This window comes from Paroedura picta, chromosome 16 (assembly GCF_049243985.1).
Source record: "Paroedura picta isolate Pp20150507F chromosome 16, Ppicta_v3.0, whole genome shotgun sequence".
Classification (NCBI taxonomy): domain Eukaryota; kingdom Metazoa; phylum Chordata; class Lepidosauria; order Squamata; family Gekkonidae; genus Paroedura; species Paroedura picta.
Genome location: NC_135384.1, coordinates 9,721,904 through 9,740,658, shown reverse-complemented (window position 1 = coordinate 9,740,658; position 18,755 = coordinate 9,721,904). Strand labels below are relative to the sequence as shown.

The 18,755-nt window shown below is 51.7% G+C and overlaps 1 protein-coding gene across 1 annotated transcript; it reads left to right on the top strand.

Moving 5' to 3' along the window:
* Nucleotides 1–528: 528 nt before the first annotated feature.
* Nucleotides 529–7,216, top strand: ELOB (elongin B). Its single transcript, XM_077314831.1, has 4 exons — nt 529–802; nt 4,358–4,492; nt 5,295–5,403; nt 6,846–7,216. Exons 1-4 carry the CDS (start codon nt 800–802, stop codon nt 6,956–6,958), a joined length of 360 nt encoding a protein of 119 aa, XP_077170946.1. The 5' UTR covers nt 529–799; the 3' UTR covers nt 6,959–7,216.
* Nucleotides 7,217–18,755: the final 11,539 nt, after the last annotated feature.

Genomic DNA, 18,755 nt, shown 5'->3' with positions numbered 1-18,755 from the left:
CGGGCCACCCTCGCAGGACAGTCCAAGGCAAAAATCAGCGCTCGAAAGTGGCTGCGTAAAATGGCTCTTTTTCACTTTTGCACGGCAGTGAATCGGCAGGGAGTGGCAGAAGGGCCTTTTTTCTTTCCCAAATGGCAGAAAAGGGAAAGGGGGGCGACTCGGCATCCCATGGGGGCAAAATTGGGGCTGGGATTCCAAAAGGCCCTTCTCAAGCTGGCGCCTGGCCGTGACTCAACAGCCCTGCAGTGTTGGACCCTCTACCCAGGTGAGCCGCCAGGTAGACTCCTCGCCCCAGCAGGCGCAAAAAGGAAACGAGCTTCCTCAAGCGGTTCTGGTGTTTAGGGCTCCTTGGGTGACATACAATAAAGTTAAACATTACATTAAAATAAGTCCCGGCCCCCGAAGGTGAAGGTCGAGGGCTGCCAGCGTCGACCTTCCCCAAATGGCGGCGCCGCAGAGCCGAGCGACGCCCGCTGGCCCCCTAAGCATGGCGGAAACCTCGCCCGCCCTTCCCAAGATGGCGGAGACACGGTGGGTGGGGGATTGGCGCGGGAGGCGACCGTTCCGTCCGCCGAGGCCTCCATCTCTATGGTCCGCTTCCGCGTCCCCCTCGGCCGCCTCCGCTTCCTTCCCCCCGCTCGACCAACCAGCGCGCTCCGGAGCGCGCGCGCATGCGCCGCCGGAGGCTTCCAGCGAAACCGGGTTGCGCCGTCCGGAGGTCGCGGTGCATGTTGGGATACCGGGGGGTCGGCCGCTTTTTCCTCTCTGGGGGGTCTGGGCAGAGGCTGCAGCTGCGGAGATGGTGAGTGGGGCAGAGGCGAGGGGAGGAGCGCTGGGACTCCTGGGGGGGGGGACTCCCGCCCCCGTTGCCAACCCCCCTCCTCTTGGCCTGTGCTTTTGCAGGGACCCCCACCCATCACCCACCCACCCCCATCTGCCTCCTCATTCAGGCAGGGCTCCCTCCTTCCCTTGGCGCCCTCCTGGCTCTCCCCCCCCCATGCACACCCACCCCACATCTTCCTTAGGGTGGGGAGAAGGAGGGGTGGGCACCCTTTCACCTGGGCGGCCTTACCACCCTCTGTTTTCTACCCCCATCCCCTTCCAAGCCATGTCAGCCTGCTTCAGCCTCCCTCCCCACCCTAAGGCCATTCCCCTTCCCACCCAAACAGGGTCTTGCCTGTTCCCAGTTCTGCTGGGTCCCTTTCCCTCTTCTGCCTGCCTTGGGTTGCTGCTCCACCAGTGGGGTCATTGGGTGTGTTCCAAGTGGTCGTGACCAATGGACTACACGCCAGGGGGGTTGTGCGCAAAGTATGGGCCTTGGGTGTGGGATTGCTCACTGTAGCCCTCTGGGGGGGAGGACAGAGCAGGGTGAAAAATCAAAGAGATGGATGCGACATGGTAGGCTAAGCCTGTGCTAATAGGGGTGCGCCTTGGGTTCCGGAAGTGAGTTCAGTGATGCTTCTTCGACCGAACTGCTTGGGCCTTTCGCCTGGCAACACCGGGCAGAAGATTTGGAGGCGGCAGTAGTGAGCTGTGATAGTCGAGGCAGGTGGGGTGCGGAAGCTCTCCTGAAAGAGTTTGACCGGCTTTGAATGCTTTGAATTTTGAGCAGGATGGGGGTAACTTTCCGAGGATGCATTAAGCTGAGGCTACCTTGAGTTAGTTGGGACGACGTTGTTGCAGTTAGTATTTAGAGATTTATTCACAAGGGCAGAATATCATTTACACTTGGTTCTGAAAAACTATTTATTATTATGGTATTTTATTTATTATTTATTTATTTATTTATTTATTTATTTATAGTTTATTTACTATTTTATTTATCCAAGATTATTTTATCATCCCCAGGAGCACTTGGAGGAATTAAACCCCACCCCCTCCCATGTTCTATTTATTATATTACATTTTTCTGAAACCCTTCCGCCCGAGACACTCAGCATGTCATAGCTCCCACTACCGCTTGTCTCCTCCTAGCCACCCTAGAGTGGCCCAAGGTTTGCATGATAGAGCTGGGATTTGAACCTGGGTCGCCCAAACAGAAGCTTGACAAATAGGGATTTTTGAACCAAGGCCTTTCTCTGTCTCAGTTTAATGCTTCTGTCTGTTTTGATCCAGCAGTTATCAAGATGGGGGAGGAATTGACTTTTTTAATGCTTCTGTGTAATATCTTTTATCATAGCTAACTAAAACATGCCAAAACAGCTTCTCTATAACTCTTTGTTGGGCTGGATACTCAGTACAGAACGATGGGGAGGATAAATTGTCTTGGGCGTTGGTGGCAAAAACCCACAACCGTAGTTGAAGACTTAAACTGGAGTAAGCTGGAAGTTGAATTGAATATCATGCTCCTGGGTGTCAAGCAGGTTTTCAAATGTTTTGCTGGGACAAAGAGAAGGCAAAAAATGACATTCTGCCCATTGTGGCTTTAACACAAACCAGCAGTTAATTTGGGGAGGAAGATGTTTTTAATCTCCTGGGCGAAGAACCTGGGAAGAGTTCATTTCTGGTAAACTGGATTACCTAATCCTCAGACAGGAGTGGCCTTTCCCCCCTTTTTTTTTTCATTGTGCATGGGGAGAAAGGCTAGTTGGCCTTGAAGGAACCCTCAGATTCTAAGGAGGCTTTTCAAGATCATTTCTAAGATTTTCATTAGAGGGTCAAAAATATCTTTGGGTTACCTTTCAAAAAGAGCAGGCTATCAGCTTGGAAACTTCACACAGTTGGGTGAGCTTGAAACACTGCAATTTGTATTTTGCACTTACAGTTGAAGGGATTCTTTATTTCTGATGGAGTCCTTTTGTTCTCAGATTGTGAATCCCCCAAAGGAAAGATGCTGTGTTTACCCATTTAAAAGAAGTAGGTTTAGAAATAAAAGGGTGAGCGAATGCTCTTGGGGCTTGTTTAGTAAAGGCCCTTGTAGCCCAGTGCTCTGTAGGCTTACTCATGAGTAAGACCCACTTAGTTTAACTCGGCCGTCTCATACTGTGCACAAGAGTGCAACCTGGGCCCTATTGTTATTGTCACGCTGGATTGTACCCCATAGAGGCTTACATGCAAGAACAAGGACATTGGAATGAAACTATTTTAATGTTTTTACAATATTAACTTTGCTTGGAAGTTAGGAATTGAAATAATACTGCAAAAAAATAGAGATACGTTGTGTACCCAAACTGCAGATTTGCTTATTTGGAACAGGCCTTTGTTGCTGGATCATGTTTTGGTTTGCGTGTAGGTCAAGATTGGTTCGTGCTGATTTGCGTTTCCAACCCTTATGTTACGTTCAACCCCCAAACAGTTATTTCCTGTACTTTCTGCAAAACAGGGCTAACAAACCTCAGGATTTGGAAGCAGCCTGTTTTCTTGCAAAGTCTCACCCAGTTCCCCTCCTTAAAGGTAAAGGTATCCCCTGTGCAAGCACCGAGTCATGTCTGACCCTTGGGGTGACGCCCTCCAGCGTTTTCATGGCAGACTCAATACGGGGTGGTTTGCCAGTGCCTTCCCCAGTCATGACCCTCCTTACTACATCCCAAATTTGTGTGTCTTTTGTCCCTGAAGAACTGGTTTTTTTGTACCCCACTTTCTACTCCCCGAAGGAGTCTCAAAGAGGCGTACAATTTGCTTTCCCTCCTCTCCCCACAACAGACACCCTGTGAGGTAGCTGGATTTAAGAGAGCTCTGAGAGAACTGTGATTAACCCAAGGTCGCCCCTTTGGCTGCATGTGGAGAAGGAGCATGGAATCAAACTTGGTTCTCCAGATTTGAGGCCCCCACTCTTAACTGACTCTATCTTGTAGGTCCCCCAGCTTTTTGGTAGCCAGAGTGGACTCTTTTCTCCCTTCTGCTGCAGCAGAAAAACTGGCTGTATGTAAGCTATAATTAGCACCCGTGATCATGACTGTGTTGGAAATGTCATGCGTGCCGTCGTTGTGGCCAGGACACTGCATTTCACACCCCAGAAGGGCACACATGAAATCCAGTCCGTGCTTGAGGAGACCAGGTTGTTGCATTCTTTTAGGGTTTGCCAAGTTTGCATAAATATGGACGCTCAGCCACACCCCAGCCTCCCTCCCCTCATTTTGGGGGAAGTGTCCTCATGGTCTCCCCCAACTTTACTAAGGAATCTTAGGGATGCCGGTGATAGGCAAGATGTTTTAAGCTTTTGGGTAGCCACTTCCCTGATTGCTTGGAGCAAGCAAGAATTTCCTGCAGGCAAATGAGCGTTGTTGTTTTCTTCCAGGTCACAACTGGGCGGGTGGGGGTAAAGTGCCAGAGGCTCACCGAAAACTGCTTTTGCGACAAGTCGGTCAGGGTCATTTTACCGACATCTCCATTCCGGTTCTTCCGTATCTCCCCACAGGACGTCTTTCTAATGATCCGATGTCACAAGACGACCATCTTCACAGATGCCAAGGAGTCCAGTACGGTGTACGAGCTGAAAAGAATCGTGGAGGGGATTCTAAAGAGACCCCCAGAAGACCAGAGGCTATACAAGGTAGGCAGGAGAAGGGCCCAGAGACCCAGCATGTACAGCAGAGGTGTCAAACTCATGGATTACGAGGGCCAGAGCCGACATAAAGCTCGGCTGTGTTGAGCCAGGCCAGGTGTGCCGTAAAATGGAATGCCAGATGCCTGAGACACAGACGGGATGGAGGACAGCAGCTAGTAAGCTCCAAGTTAGTGTGTGCTCACTGCAAGGCCTGGTGGTGAGTCCAGAGGCAAATCCTCATGAGAACACTGGAGAGCCAGTGTTGTGGTGCTGGACAGGAGCCCCCGCCCTGCCTGAAGAGGAGCGGCCCCTTTCCCCAGCCCACTCACACCACAAATGCTGCAAACCCCCAGGCCCCACAGTAAAAACATGGGGCAGCTGGATGATGCAAGCTCCCCCCTGCTCCTGGGCCACCGTGGAAGAGGACCGGAAAGACACCCCACTAAAAAACACGCCCTAGGTACCTGTGAGACCCACCACAAGCAAAGCCCTATAAGCCAGAGATGCCCATGCAGCAGGAGCCACCTCTGGCCAAAGCCATGAGGGCATCTTGGTCTGCTGATCCTTGCTGGCCCAGCCTGGTTCATACGACCTGAGCTACAACGGACTTGAAAGGCCAAAGCCTCCCCACTTGGTCAGGCCTGTTTTGGGTGGTCTTGTGTCACTCCCCATCGCAGCGAAGCCCATTCACTTTTCCTGTGTTGCTCATGCCAGCTCAGAAGCAGCTGCCTTCATAACCCGCGGGGTCAAACCCATGTCAACTGCCCTCTTCTTCTTACTTCCCTCTGTGATGTGCCCCCCTCCCCAGGATGACCAGTTGCTGGACGACAGCAAAACCCTCGGAGACTGTGGCTTCACCAGTCAGACGGCGCGACCCCAAGCTCCAGCTACAGTCGGCTTGGCCTTCAAGATGAGTGGTGAGCGGCACTGCGCTGTCCTTGCGGGCTGGATGCTAGTTGACCGCGTTTGGAGTCTAAACTTGGAACCCAGGGGTGGGGAATAGCGGGAGCGTGAATTTAATGCCGGACTCTGACCATGCCGTGAAGGTCCAGCTGTCACCAGGATTGTGAGATCTGGTCCTATCCCTTGCATGTCTAAGAGTCTTAAATTTCTAGTCCGCATTGCGATGGAGAGAGGTTTAAAAGGCAAGCGTCTTGTCTTTTTGGGAGTATCGTTTGGGTCCCTTATCGCCGGGACCGCCTTTCCCCGCATGTCCCTCCAAGAGTCTTAAGGTCACCTGAGGGGAAACCTGCTCAAGAATCCCGGCCCCAAAGGGATTAAAATGCCCTCAACCAGGGCCGGGGTTTTTTCGGCCCCAAGAGAACCAAAAAGGGGATAGTGTTACAAAGAACACACCTAACCAACCAGTAATTGAGACCCAAAAATTTAGGTGTCCGCCAGATATAAATATTCAAATGATACTGAGATTTATTGTGCACGATTTAGAAAGTCATTTGCTTTCATACCTGCACAGAAGCTACTGACACGTACCAGAACTTATAGCAGCTGTGGAGAACGAGACTTTCCTTTGATAAATGGACATCTTATTTATTTAGCATATTTATATACCGCCCTCCCCTGAGGCTCTTCTATCAGGTCCCTTGTAATTGATAAATATCTCATTGGCTGCATTCTGTATCACATGTATGTTTAGGATTAGACCTCTGAGGGAGACCATTTTGGGGTCAAAACATGTTAGATGTAGCAGTGTATGATGCACATTTTGTAATTTCAATGGTTTGCTTATGCTATGGGCTTCTTCTGTGCTTATAACTGTTTAACTTTATAAGTTGTGCACAATCAATGTTAATATAATTCCAATATTTATATTTGGTGGACTTATTTATATTTTTGGTCCTAGCTTTCTCAGCCCCGGCCTGGTGGAACGCTCACCCCAATGAGATCAGAGCCCTGCGGGAGCTTAATCAGTTCCGCCGGGCTTTCAAGATGGAGCTGTTCCGCCAGGCCTACGGTTGGGGCCTGAAATGACACCTGAAACCACCAGCCTCCCTGCCGGAAAGCCACCCAAGCCATATCCCATCTGAAGGGTTTGATGTCATCCCCCCCACACACCTTTTCCCAAGAAAGACAGGATGGGCAAACTGCGTACTTAATGTTCGTTGTAATAACTTCCTCATTCAACGTGAATCTCTGTTTTGTATTTTAATGTGATGGAGGCGATTTTATCTTGATGTCAGCCGCCCCCGAGTCCCCAGAAAGCGAGAACAAAACAAATCCAAATATAAACAATCCGTTAATTGCGGGCCGGTTGGCTGGGGGCTTGCGGGACGCGGCAGGGGTTGTGGTGAGCAGGGCGGCTACGGGCCAGCCGTCACGTCCCCCTTCCTCTTTCCCGCAGACGACACCTTCGAGCCCCTCCGCATCGAGCCCTTCTCCAGCCCTCCCGAGCTCCCCGACGTGATGAAGCCCCAGGACTCCAGCAGCAGCGCCAACGAGCAAGCAGTGCAATGAGCGGTCCCCGGAGGCGGAATGAGCTGCACGTCCCACGGCACCCCCCTTCCTCCTCCTCCCTTGCCCTTCCGAAGCCTCCAGGGCGGAGAGAGTTCTGGCGCTGCCCCTCCCCCTCCAGCCCAGGCTCCTCCCCTTCGATTCCACCCCCCTCTAAGCAAGACTACATGTGCCCCCCCTCCCGATTCAGAGCATCTCCTCATTTCATCCAACAGAGCTATGTTTTGATTTTGGAAACAATAAAAGTTCAGCTGGATTTTTCCCCCCCTCCCTTTTGTCTTGTGTTGTGGGCCTGCGCTATGAAACCCGAAAAGGCGGGGGGGGGGGCACAGGGCGTGCTCCGGGATGAGGCCTTGAAAACCGCTCACGGGTAGTGTTTTTCCTCTTGCTCATCGGGTTTCCTTTTCTCTCGAGGAGGAATGCTGCCAAATGAAGACGTAGGACGTCCTGAGTCAGAGGCCTAGGGCGGGCAGGGCCACACACACACAGATTGCAGAGCTGAAGCATAGAAATCGGTCCCACCGTTGTATGCAATGAGGGGAGAGGTGTTTCAGAGCTTCCTCAGCTAATGCCCTGTAAGCCGGAAACTGGCAGAGCATCCAAAGGTGTTAAGAACTGGAATGTTTCTCCTTGACGTGGAACATTGTATTGGCAATGGGCTTACGTGGGAGAGTGCATGGGGCGTTCCGTGTATCTGAAAGGATAACGGTTCCTTTTACCTCCTTGTATTTCCATGCTGAGGAAATACAGGGCTCAGAACGAGCTGGGTTTCAAGCACGCTGATCCGTTAACTTTGCCAGCATGGGAGACGAAACCAAGTCTGTGTCCCCGGGGCCTTTCCCAATGCTGCTGGAAGATTAAATGCATCCTCTGAGGCATAAGTCATTTCTGAACAATACATGAGCACCTCTGTGTTGAAAGAGGTGATGGAGAGAGGGCTCCCTTAAAAGGCCAGGCTCTTGTCTGGGTGTTCATTGCAGGATGTCTGCGCAGTCTAGAGAAACTGAATTGGTTGTCATTGGTTCTGCCCCCCATTAAAGAACCCAGGGAAGGGTGCTTCCGTAGCAGTCTGCCAAAAGCTAAAACAGGCTGTGCCAAGATGAAAAGACCCCGAAGCTTACTCAAAAACGTGTATCGTAACATTGAAATTTAGCAGCTCTTCGGTATTTAGAGACTCCACCCACCGGTTTGTTTAGCTTGTGTGTAAATTCAGTTCTGGATTCAGAAATGCCCTTCTTAGCAAGTAGAGATTACAAGCAGGCGGCTTGTGAAGGTGGAGTATCTCATTTTCTCCTCCCCTACTGTTCTCTTCCCTGGCAGCCCCCATAGCCTCTCTTTCCTGCTTCCTTCTAGTTCCTGCCCACCAGGCAACCTTTCTTCACCTTGCTCCCCCCCCCCCAAAAAAAAATCAGCATTCTCTTTACCCAGGAAAACTGTGACTCAGTTTTGCAGTTGTTGCCGCTGGGGACACCAGAAGGACCTCTGAGGAGAATGTTCTCCTATATCTTATTTCCCACATTACTTTCTCTTCCCTTTCTCCTGGCAACCACCATATCCTCATCCTTTCTTGCTTCCTTCTCTCCTTCCCATCACCCAACCTACTTTTATGTTTATACCTCTCCATATTTTCGAAGCGGGGATTCAAAGCAGCTTATGTCATTCTTCTCAATTTTATCGTTTTCTGGCAGGGGCTCATGGGAACTGTAGTCCATGGACATCTGGAGGACCACAGGTTGACTACCCCTGTCATAGGGTATCTTTGTGGGGCAAAGAAAAGGGATTGTAAGCCATTTTGGGACTCCTCCAGGTAGTGAAAAGCAGGATATTAAAAAAACAACTTTTCCTCTTCTAAAAGGGACAGGGCTAGAACAGAGAGACAAGCTATGCAGCTGTCCCTGTCTCCTTGGTAAGTTAGAAACACCTCTTTGATTTTTTCCCCCAACATTTTAACAAAATATGATAGATTGGGAGAGATAAAGCAAAGCATTTTTAATCCAATTTCAGACATTTGAGACACTTCCACCCCCCCAAAACCACCCAAGGTGCTGTTCTCAACTTGCAAACATGCATTCCAGCCAGAGGGGTGGATCCCGGCCACCTAATCTCAGCAGGATTTTAAGACTACATTTCTTGAAGGTATGATGTACATCCATTTGAGAAGAGGCCAAGTAACTTGAAAGCGGCCCGCACGACCGTGAGAAAAAATGATGCTTTCAGTGAAACGGAGAGGTGTGGGAGCCGGGCGGAACCCCCTCCCATCCCTTGAGGGGGTGCATAGAGAGGGGCCGGCCGCCAGAGGGTGCTAGCTAGTTTTCAGGCAACGGACAATGGGAAAACCACTGTGGTGTAGTGGGTAGTGTCCGACTTGGTCCCGAGTTCAAATCCGAAATGTTCCTTTCTCACACGGTTTGTATTAGAAGCAAATGGGGGTGAGTAGAAATATGGCAGAGCTACATGCAAATGTGTAAGTCAATACGCAGAAGCAATGGAAGACTTAAGATGAATCTGGCTTTCCTAATGAGACACACCACAAGTCTGTCTAGCTCCATACTACATATGCTCCAGGATCCCGGGCAACGTAAAGGTTTTTCCTGACCCAGGGAATGCTAGGGTTTTCGTTAAATGGGCCTGACGGGGGAAGGTTGTTGGGTGGTTAAGATCGAACACCGAAAAGAGAGGAATGTGCTGCAAACCGAGAAAGAAAGTGCACCGTAATGATTTTTAATCCTGCAGAGCCAGGCTGAATTTATTTCCCATGGACGGATTAATGCGGAGAAGATCGGTGTAGAACCTTGCCCGTCTTGGTGACTGCGTGCCCTTCTGTATTTTCAACGCTGGGTTTCTGGCTGCAGTAGCCCGGCCTGAGCTGAGGCCCTCTGTGGTGAGGGAGCTGTCAGGTCTCCTTGTGATGCTGCCGCCGGTCGTTTGGCTGTGCGGTTAGCTTCATGCTGCAAGGCCGTGTGGGCAGAAGACGTCGGTGTAGTTTCAGATCAACTGTGACACGGAAAAGCTACGGCAGGAGCTGTGGCCCCAGTTGGGGGAGGGAAACGGCTTACAATGTCTGAGAGGGGGGCATGCCGTACTTGGCTTGCACTGGCTGGGCCCCTGCGTGCGTGAGTCAAAATGCACACCATAGGGCTTCAGCTGTGTGCCTGTAACGGTTTTTATCTGAAAACCAGTTGCTGAGCTGCACACAAGAAAACAAGCACTTGAAACGGTCCTTCGCCCAAAGACTGATCATAATCACACCGGGCAAGCACAGAATTTCATTTTGGGTGCAGGTTTTGGGAACGAAGCTCAACTTTCATTTTCTTTTTCAAAAGCGCAAGGGGGACCTTGTGAAACATCAGAAACCAGAAGGATTTCTAGCAGTTAAGGGACAAGACTTTGTGGCCTTCCTTAGAAGTGCTATTTTTACAATGAACTCATGTACAATTGTGTACAGGGTATGTTTGTTCTTTCTAGTGCATCGAGCAAGTCTCATGTTCAAAGCGTGTCTAGAACACGTGATGCAAAGCCCACATTTGTCCAGATGCTGGTCCCCGGTTTCATTCACAAAGTGAATGTGCACTGGCTCTTTCTTACAAACAGATCTATGCACATGCAGGCACAATGCGCATGTGTTCACTATAGTCTGTGAACAGGGCTTTTGGTCTTTCTCCGTGGCTAGTAGGATAAATTGAGGCAGCTGGGTGTAGTGGTTAGAGTGCCCAACTTCTAATCTGGCATGCCGGGTTTGATTCCCCACTCCTCCCCATGCAGCCAGCGGGGTGACCTTGGGCTCGCCACAATGCTGATAAAAGCTGTTCTGACCGAGCAGTCATATCAGGGCTCTCCCAGCCTCACCCACCTCACAGGGTGTCTGTTGTGGGGACGAGAGGAAAGGGAAGGCGACTGTAATCCGCTTTGAGACTCCTAGTAGAGAAAAGCCAGCCCCATGAGATGCTTCCCCGTCGCTTCCCACATCACCAGTGGCTGGGAGCGGAGCCATCACGGTGTCGGCTCCCTCCTCGCCGTGCCGCGTTTCTCTGACTTGGCCAAAGAGCTAGCTGAGCATCTGCAACATCCCTTTAGAAACCACCCTGCACGTACTGCTTGGGTCACTTCTCAATGAAACGGAACTTTATGACCATTGATTATGGAACCAAACGCAACTGTGAACAGGACCGGGTGATTCTCCGGAAGCTAGACCACAGCAGTAAGCCGGACTTATTTGTTCTACAGTTTTATATTGGATTTAGAGTCACTCTGCTGATGGTTTTTCTTTGGTGAAGGCCCTACAATGGAAAAGTCATTCTTCTTCTAGAGGACAGCTACACACTGGAAGGAAAAAGACACTCATGCACAGACCCCCCCCCCCCCCCCGCCATGCTCTGCAAGGTTAATGTAAGAACATACTAGGATCCCCGCAGGATCAGACCAATGGTCCATCTAAGCCAGCATGGTGTCCTATACAGCAGTGAACCAGCTATTCTGGACAGCCCTGATATGGCCTGCTGGCTCTGGGATCCAGAGGCCTAGTGCCTCTGGATATGGAGGTTCCACTCAGGCACTGATCTCCTTTTCAAGCTGTTATTTTGACAGGAGGGAGTTCTTATGAACTCTCTACACCCCATACATAATTTTATAAACCTCTATCATGTTCCCCCTTAGCCATCACTTTTCTAAACTCTTTGGCCTTTCTCTAAAGGGAAGGGACTCCAACCCCCTAATCACCTTGGTTGCCCTCCTCTATATTTTTTTGCGATACGGTGACCATTATTCCAAATAAGGCCTCGCCATACGCCCATGCAGGGACATTACAATACCGGTCATTTTATTTTCAATCAATTGAGTTTTTGCCTTTTTCGCTGCTGCAGCATGCCGGGTTGAGATTTTCTCTGAACTACCCACTAGGACCCCGAGATCTTTTCCCCTCTCAGTCTCAGGAAGGTTAAACCACATTAGCCTACGCCAACTTCAGAAACTGAACACAGAACACAAAAAAAAAAAGTTAGCGAAAGACAACTAGGGGGGGAAACGTCATAGAGGTTTATAAAATTCCGCACAGGGTGGACAGTTGACAGAAAGAGCGAAAAACTCGAGAACATCCAGTGTTGGTCAAAAGGGTCAGGGTAGACAAAAAGAAATGCTGGTTTATGTAGCAAAAAATGATTAAAATGTGGAATTCACTGCCAAAAGACAGACAGCTTTATAAGGAGATTAGACAGTCATGGAATTAGCTCTCTCAGTGGCCACTAACCATGGGAACCTCCACATTCAGAGGCAATAAACCTCTGAATACCAGTGTCGGGACAACACGAGGGGAAGGCCCTCTATGCCTGTTAAGCCATCCAAAGGAACTGGTTGGCCGCTGTGTGAGACAGGATGCTAGACCAGATGGACCAATGGCCTGGTCCAGCAGGGCTCTCCTTATGCCCAAGGGCCCTCGGGCACCCTCTGCCACATAGCTCCTCCTCTTGAAGCAACCAAATGTCTCTAGTTTGCGAATGGCTGGATCCTGCTGCCGAAAGTCCATTCTGGAATAATAACAGAACTCAGTAATACATACAAGGCAGGATGAAGAACTACCACCACCAACGCTATCCAAGGCTCTGAAGTTCTCCATCATGGGACCAGGGCCAGAACATCGGATTCCCCCTTTCCCCATCCCTGTGCGAGAGAAATGTAAGGGTTTTTGTTTCTCCCTCCACCTCGTACACACTTGTTACACGGACCATAGGTGCATGGCTATCTTTGGGACTGGGGAGGGGTCTCCAGGAGTAATTGCAGGTCTGCAAGGACCCTGTGAGCTATTACAGGACCCACTAAGACTCCCTTTGTCCTCTGCCTTCATACCACATTCTGCCCCCACCCGTCATTCAGAAAAACACACCAGAGGGTCCATTAGAATAGGTGTGCCACGTCCAAGCAGGTTTGAGTCCGAGCACAGTCCCGGGCAAACCCGATTTGTGTTTGGGTCCGGAGCGAACCACGCGGCGCGCTCAAGACCGACACCGAGACAATTTCTTAAAAATCCGAACGAACCACAAGAGGCAGCTTCCGCGCGGCCCAGCAAAACACGGCGATCGAAACTCATTTGTGACGCGCCCGTCTCCGAATGGCCTGTGTGTGAGTCATCTGTCACCCGCTGGCTCTGAGTGGTCTTTCAGGGAAGGCCTTTGCAATGCACAGCCCCCCCCCCCACATACACACACACACTGAAAACAAGTGAGGAGGCTTTCAGAACGGGTCACCGAGCATACGGCGCCCACAGGTGACAACTGCCCCCCCCTCCCTCCCGGCTCACAACTAAACGTCTTTTCTGTAAGCGGCGAAAGCCACAGGCCGACCACATCCTGGCTCTCAACATGGCGCCGAAGCCTCGCCCTCCTCTCCCCCACCCGCGGCGCATTTCTGCCCATATAAGGCAATCCATGCGGCGCTGGAGCCTGCTCCCCCACCACCACGCACACACGCCGCGATGAGAAGTCACAGCTCAGCACCCCGGCAGGAAGGCAGATGTGCACACAACCAGCCTCAGGCGGGGCGGAGGGTGGGGGGCAAGGATCTAGTAGGTCAAGGGGGCGCAAATGGGAGACTTGGGGCTGCTGAAAGTGATTGGGGCTGCTGGCGTTCTTCAAGAGGGAACTCAGAGCTAAGGGCTCGCTTAGGCAAGGGAAGAGAGCAGGGTGCAAAAGGAAGGAGATGGAAGCCGGGGCTGGCTTGATAAGCCAGTGAGCGTGAAACAGGAGAGCTGGGCGGGGTGGCTCCTCACCCGTTCAGAGGCAAGCAAGCTAAGAGGCTCAAGCTCACGATGCTCCCTTCCTCTTAAGCTGCAGCCGGAGCCTTTGTGCTGGTCTCCTCGCCATCCCCGTTATCTTCCCCTCCCCGGTGGCTCCTTATCGCATGCAGATCAGTGCCACTGGATGAGGGCGGGGGCCTTCCTGTCCCTTCTGCCTCCAAGCTGAAAAAGAGCCACCGAGGAAACGACAGCAAATGGGCTTCTTGGGAGCAGAATCCCCCTCATGAGTGGCAGAAGCGACTCAAACTGTAGGGTTTGGGAATCTAACCCAACGAGGGTGAGGTCAAAGGACTGTCCGGTTTCAAACATTCCCTAGGGAGCTCTGAGGTCTAGTAACACCAGTCAGTTAAGGATCCCTGGCCCTCACGAAATCCGCCTGGCCGCGACCGGTGGAATGAGCTCCCGAGAGATCAGGGCCCTGCCGGAACTGTCCACGTTCCGCCGGGCCTGTAAGATGAAGCTCTTCCACCAGGCCTGTGGTTGAGGCCAGCCAGGATCATAAGGTGACATCAATATTAAACGCCAGGCCTACCTCCCATCCCCCTGTTCATTGCCCCTATTTTCCTCCAATTTGCGCCTGGAAATCACTTTATTGACTTCAGCGCTTTATGTTGGTGCTAACGTCAGTCAGCTGAGATTTTGTATTTTTTATCTGTTGTATCCAATGAGCCGTACACCGCCCTGAGACGGGAGAGTCCGAGAGAAGCAGTATAAAAATCCCTAATCCCTAAATAAATTAAGTGTATATTCCTCCCTCTCCCCCACTTTGGGGCCGTCCCTGCTCCCTCCTGTGGAGTATTACGAGAAAAACGGTAGCCTTGCAGGGCCGGACTGACAGTCGCTTAGCCCAACACCCTGAGTCTAATGGCAGCCCTGCCCAATGTGTCCAGGACGGCCACAAACACAGCATATAACAGGGGGTGGCCAAACTGTGACTCTCCTGAAGTCCAGGGACTTCAATTCCCATGAGCCCCTGCCAAGTGGCAGCGGCTCATGGGAATTGTAGTCCATGGGCATCCGAAGAGCCACAATTTGGCCACCCCTGGCATATAAGGCACAGCTCCATCCCCAGCCTTCAGAGGCAGGCCAGCTTTGAATAGCAAGGCTTCCTTTCACCATCCTGCCCTTTCAGCCATTCATAGCTCTTTCCCCATGAAATGTGGCCAGCTTCTGACAGCTACTGATACTCTGGAGGAATATCTCAATACACAAGCATTGCCTAGTGGAGTCGGAATGAAGTTCCATCAAGTGAACGGCCGCTTTGAGGTCTTTGGTCACTCCAAGCAATGTCCAGCCCTCATCCTTGGACCCCGTGCCACTGTAGGCGCAGAGGGGTGGCCACTGGTGGCCCAGGTTTAGGAAAGAAAGTCGAATGGGCCATTCGACACAAAGAAAGTCAAATGGGCCACGATGGCAGTCACCTCCTGAGACACTGACCAGGAGCGAGCCGGCATGTTGTCCCCCTCCTCCTTTCACCATGCAGAGAGACAGCTTGGCTGGAGAACACACCTGCTTGTTTCCGTAAAGGGCCAGACAGACGGTTCTGGGAAGCTCCCACAGGGAGCGGGAAGAAAACAGCTTATCTCCCTGGCTGGTCTCCAAAGCGTGGTCCTGCTGAGGACGTGTCACTTATTGTTCCCTTCAGTTTAACCACCACAGCCATGGACAGGCGTCAGATGTCTGCCTCGGCCTTATTTCAGTGGTCTGTGAAACGGCAAGGACCCACACCTCTCCTTCCTGCCACGGCTCTGGAAGGCAGTTTCTTTATTCGTCCCATTTTACAGAAAGAGGGAAGTGAGATTTGCCCAAGGCTAGATGGTGACGACATGAGGGGGGGGGGGGATAAGAGAAAAAGGACTTGTCCTTGTGCTCCTAATCCTGAAAAAGAAGGAGTTGGGTTTTATACCCCACATTTCACTGCCCATAGGAGTCTCAAAGTGGCTTACAATCACCTCTTCCTTCTCTCCCCACGACAAACACCCTGTGAGGTAGGTGAGGCTGAGAGAGCCCTGTCAGGGCTGATCTGTGAGAACAGCATTATCAAGTCTGTGACTAGTCCAAGGTCACCCATTTGGCTGCATGTGGAGGAAGCTGTGAAATGCAGCTGCCTCTGGTATGGAGGTCTGTAATGAGCAAAAGTCCTCCTTGCCCTCCAAATACATGCACCCCTTTTCACAAGTTTGGATTTCCAGGCCTTTCTTAGACCCCCACAATGGTGGTGGTTTCCCCTCCCGTCCCCACCCCCCAGAGAAAATGGGGAAGTGAACAGTAGAACTTGAGAGGAAGCAGGTGGGCTGTCTGGGGGTGGGGGAGGGCCGGGAAGAGGAAGCTGCTATGCTGGGCCTGTTTTAGCTCCATCTACAAAAAAAACAGACATTAAGAGCCGGAGCTTATGCACGTGTGACGTCTCCCACCTGGTTTGGTTGCAGGGGTGTCTACAAATGGTTTACATTTAGACAGGGCTGCCAACGTCCTTGCGAAAGGCAGCCCGAAATTTAGGAAGTAAAGTTCTTCCCATCACTCTGTTCCCTTAGATGGCTTTCCAGGAGGATGAGATCTGGGCATGCAGCAGAGGTCGAATCAATAATTATTGACTCGCTACTTATTGTCCGCATCCCACAACGGGTTTGCAAGCAGGCCTGCTGTTTGTGGGCCTGCCCGACAAACTCAGTCCAAACAGAAAAGAAAAGGGGATTTTCAATATTCACGAAACGGTCATTTACCTGAGATCACAGCCACAGTTGGGCAATATTTAGCGGAAGTACTTAAAAGTCAGAAGTAAGCTCTTCCAGTGTATCCTTGTTTTAACTGTTGGGCCGCTGTCTCTCCAGATTTTCACCAGTGCTGCCTTTCACCTGTATGCAGTTTGGAATATTCCGGAATGCCAATAAAGGCTAATGAGTGAATGAAAGAAGTTTGCACCATTTTGGGTGGACGGTGGGAAACACCGTTTCGGAGCATGAACCGGACTAGGGCTGAACAAAGGCAGGTGGAAATCCCTGCTCAGCCATGAAGCTCCCTGTGCAAACTCAGCCCTGACGGACACACAGACTCGCTGGCAGATCCCACAGCCTAGTCATGGGGAGAAAACAGGGGAAGGGGGTGGAAGGCAGCCACCTGTGCCTGATGGCCACGGATGCACAATTCCTTGCACAAGCAGAAGCGCCACAACTGCTCCCATCTGCTTGCGCTAAGTGAAAGTTGTAGCATTGCCCTCTAATCTGCAGAACCAGGTTTGATTCCCTATCCCTCCTCCACAGGCAGCCAGCTGGGTGACCTTGGACCAGTCACAGTTCTCTCTTTTGAGGACTGATCCGCAAGACTGAGGCAGCGTCATTCAGAAACAAGTCCGCCATAGGAATGAGGAGGATCACCGGAAATTAAGGCAGGATCAACGATGCTAGCCACAGCGGGGCACATGTGGCTAAAGCAAGCATGGAAACGAGCGGGCAAAACGCACTGCACCAGCTGCACGAGTCCAGCGTTGGATGCCGCTTTGCATTTAACGAACAAAACCAAACCAGCTCAACAAGAAGAAATGGTCCATCTCCTGTCTCAGGTTGCCGTGCTGGCTTTCCCTCTGCAGAAAAATGTCTTTCTGTTGGTTTGGAGAGGCAAAGGAACGTTCGGGATAGGAATCTCCCCCGCACGCTACCGAGTGGTCAGGTCCGTTCGACCACTTCGTTCTCCAGCGCGGCTGCACCAGGTTTGGGAGTCGAGCACTACGTGTTCTCCAGCCAAACGCAGCAGAGAAATATCTGGCCGTCGAGAATGGGGATCAGGGCGACAGAACGTCACAGACGAAGGATCGCGCTGATCATCCACCCCCTATAAAACTAGCGGCTGGCTGAAGCGTTACGCAGAAGCAAAGATGACCCAAAAGTTAAACTTCAAAGAAAACAGGTGGTGGTGGTGGGGGGTGAGAGCTGGAAGGGGACCTCTGGGGACGTTCAACAGGAGCTTCACCCCCCTGATCCTCAGCCGCCAATATGCTTGGCCTTGGGCTGAGTCAGGAGGTGAAGATCCAGACTCAGGCCCAGGCACGAAGATTAGGCCAGAAGACTAGGCCACAAAGCTCATCGGGCGGGACCAGTCACTCATTCCCAGCCACGCCTGCCACGCAGGGCTGTTGTGGGGACAGGAAGAATTATGTGCACGATCCTTGGGGAAGGGGGCAGGGAAATACAGAACAAGTGAGCAAAGAGTGAGAGGTAGCGGGTTCCCTCCCCTCCAGCAGTCCTACACTGCTCCAGTCTCCAGTTTCTCCATTTCCAACACAGCTTCCTGGCAAAGCGGTGCCCTTCTGCATAGGGCCACTGTAATATGGGTGTGGGAGGCCAGAATGCTAGGGAGGGGGTGGGAGGAGCCACAGCCACGTGGGAGCAGCAGCACCAAGCAGAGGCCGAGAATGCTGCCCGTGCGCCTTTCCCTTCTGGCTCATGCTCTGGGCAGGATGCGGTTGACCCGCCTCTTCTAATTTCTGGGTCTCTGCAGATTCCCCCCCCCCCAGGCCAGGCTGATAACTCAGAGCCGAGAAACCAAGAAGCAAAATAAGAACTCAGAGGCAGGGAGTGACCACAGAGCCCCTCCCTCTTCAGTCAAGCTGCTCCGTGTCCCGGCAGGTAGGAGCAAGAAGGGAACTAGACACAAGAGTGTTGGCGGGGACTCCCCAGCGCATGAGAAGGCTGGACCCCTTGAAATTAAAAATTAGGGGTCTCCCACTGACAACCCCCACAGCCCCGCTGGCACGCACATGTGCATTTGCACAAGGACAGGCCCCCCAGTGCACGGTTTCTTTAGGGATGCACATTTCGGAGTATTCAAAACAAGGGACAGAGCCAAGATAAAAATAACCGCGAACAGCCATGAAACGCCTACCGGTGGCAAAACAAACCAACGCAGAGGGCTTAGGGCTGCCCGAAGCATCTCAAAAGTCACGGGTGAGACGTTGGAAATTTATCCCGGTAAGAACCACACGGATGAAAAAGGGCTTCGCGAAGCCGGCCAGCGAGAAGG

Excerpts from the sequence above, each read along its gene's own strand:
- ELOB (XM_077314831.1), top strand. Across the intron at positions 4,493-5,294 it reads AAGACCAGAGGCTATACAAG|GATGACCAGTTGCTGGACGA; the intron begins GTAGGCAGGAGA and ends CCCCCTCCCCAG. Across the intron at positions 5,404-6,845 it reads CTTGGCCTTCAAGATGAGTG|ACGACACCTTCGAGCCCCTC; the intron begins GTGAGCGGCACT and ends TCTTTCCCGCAG.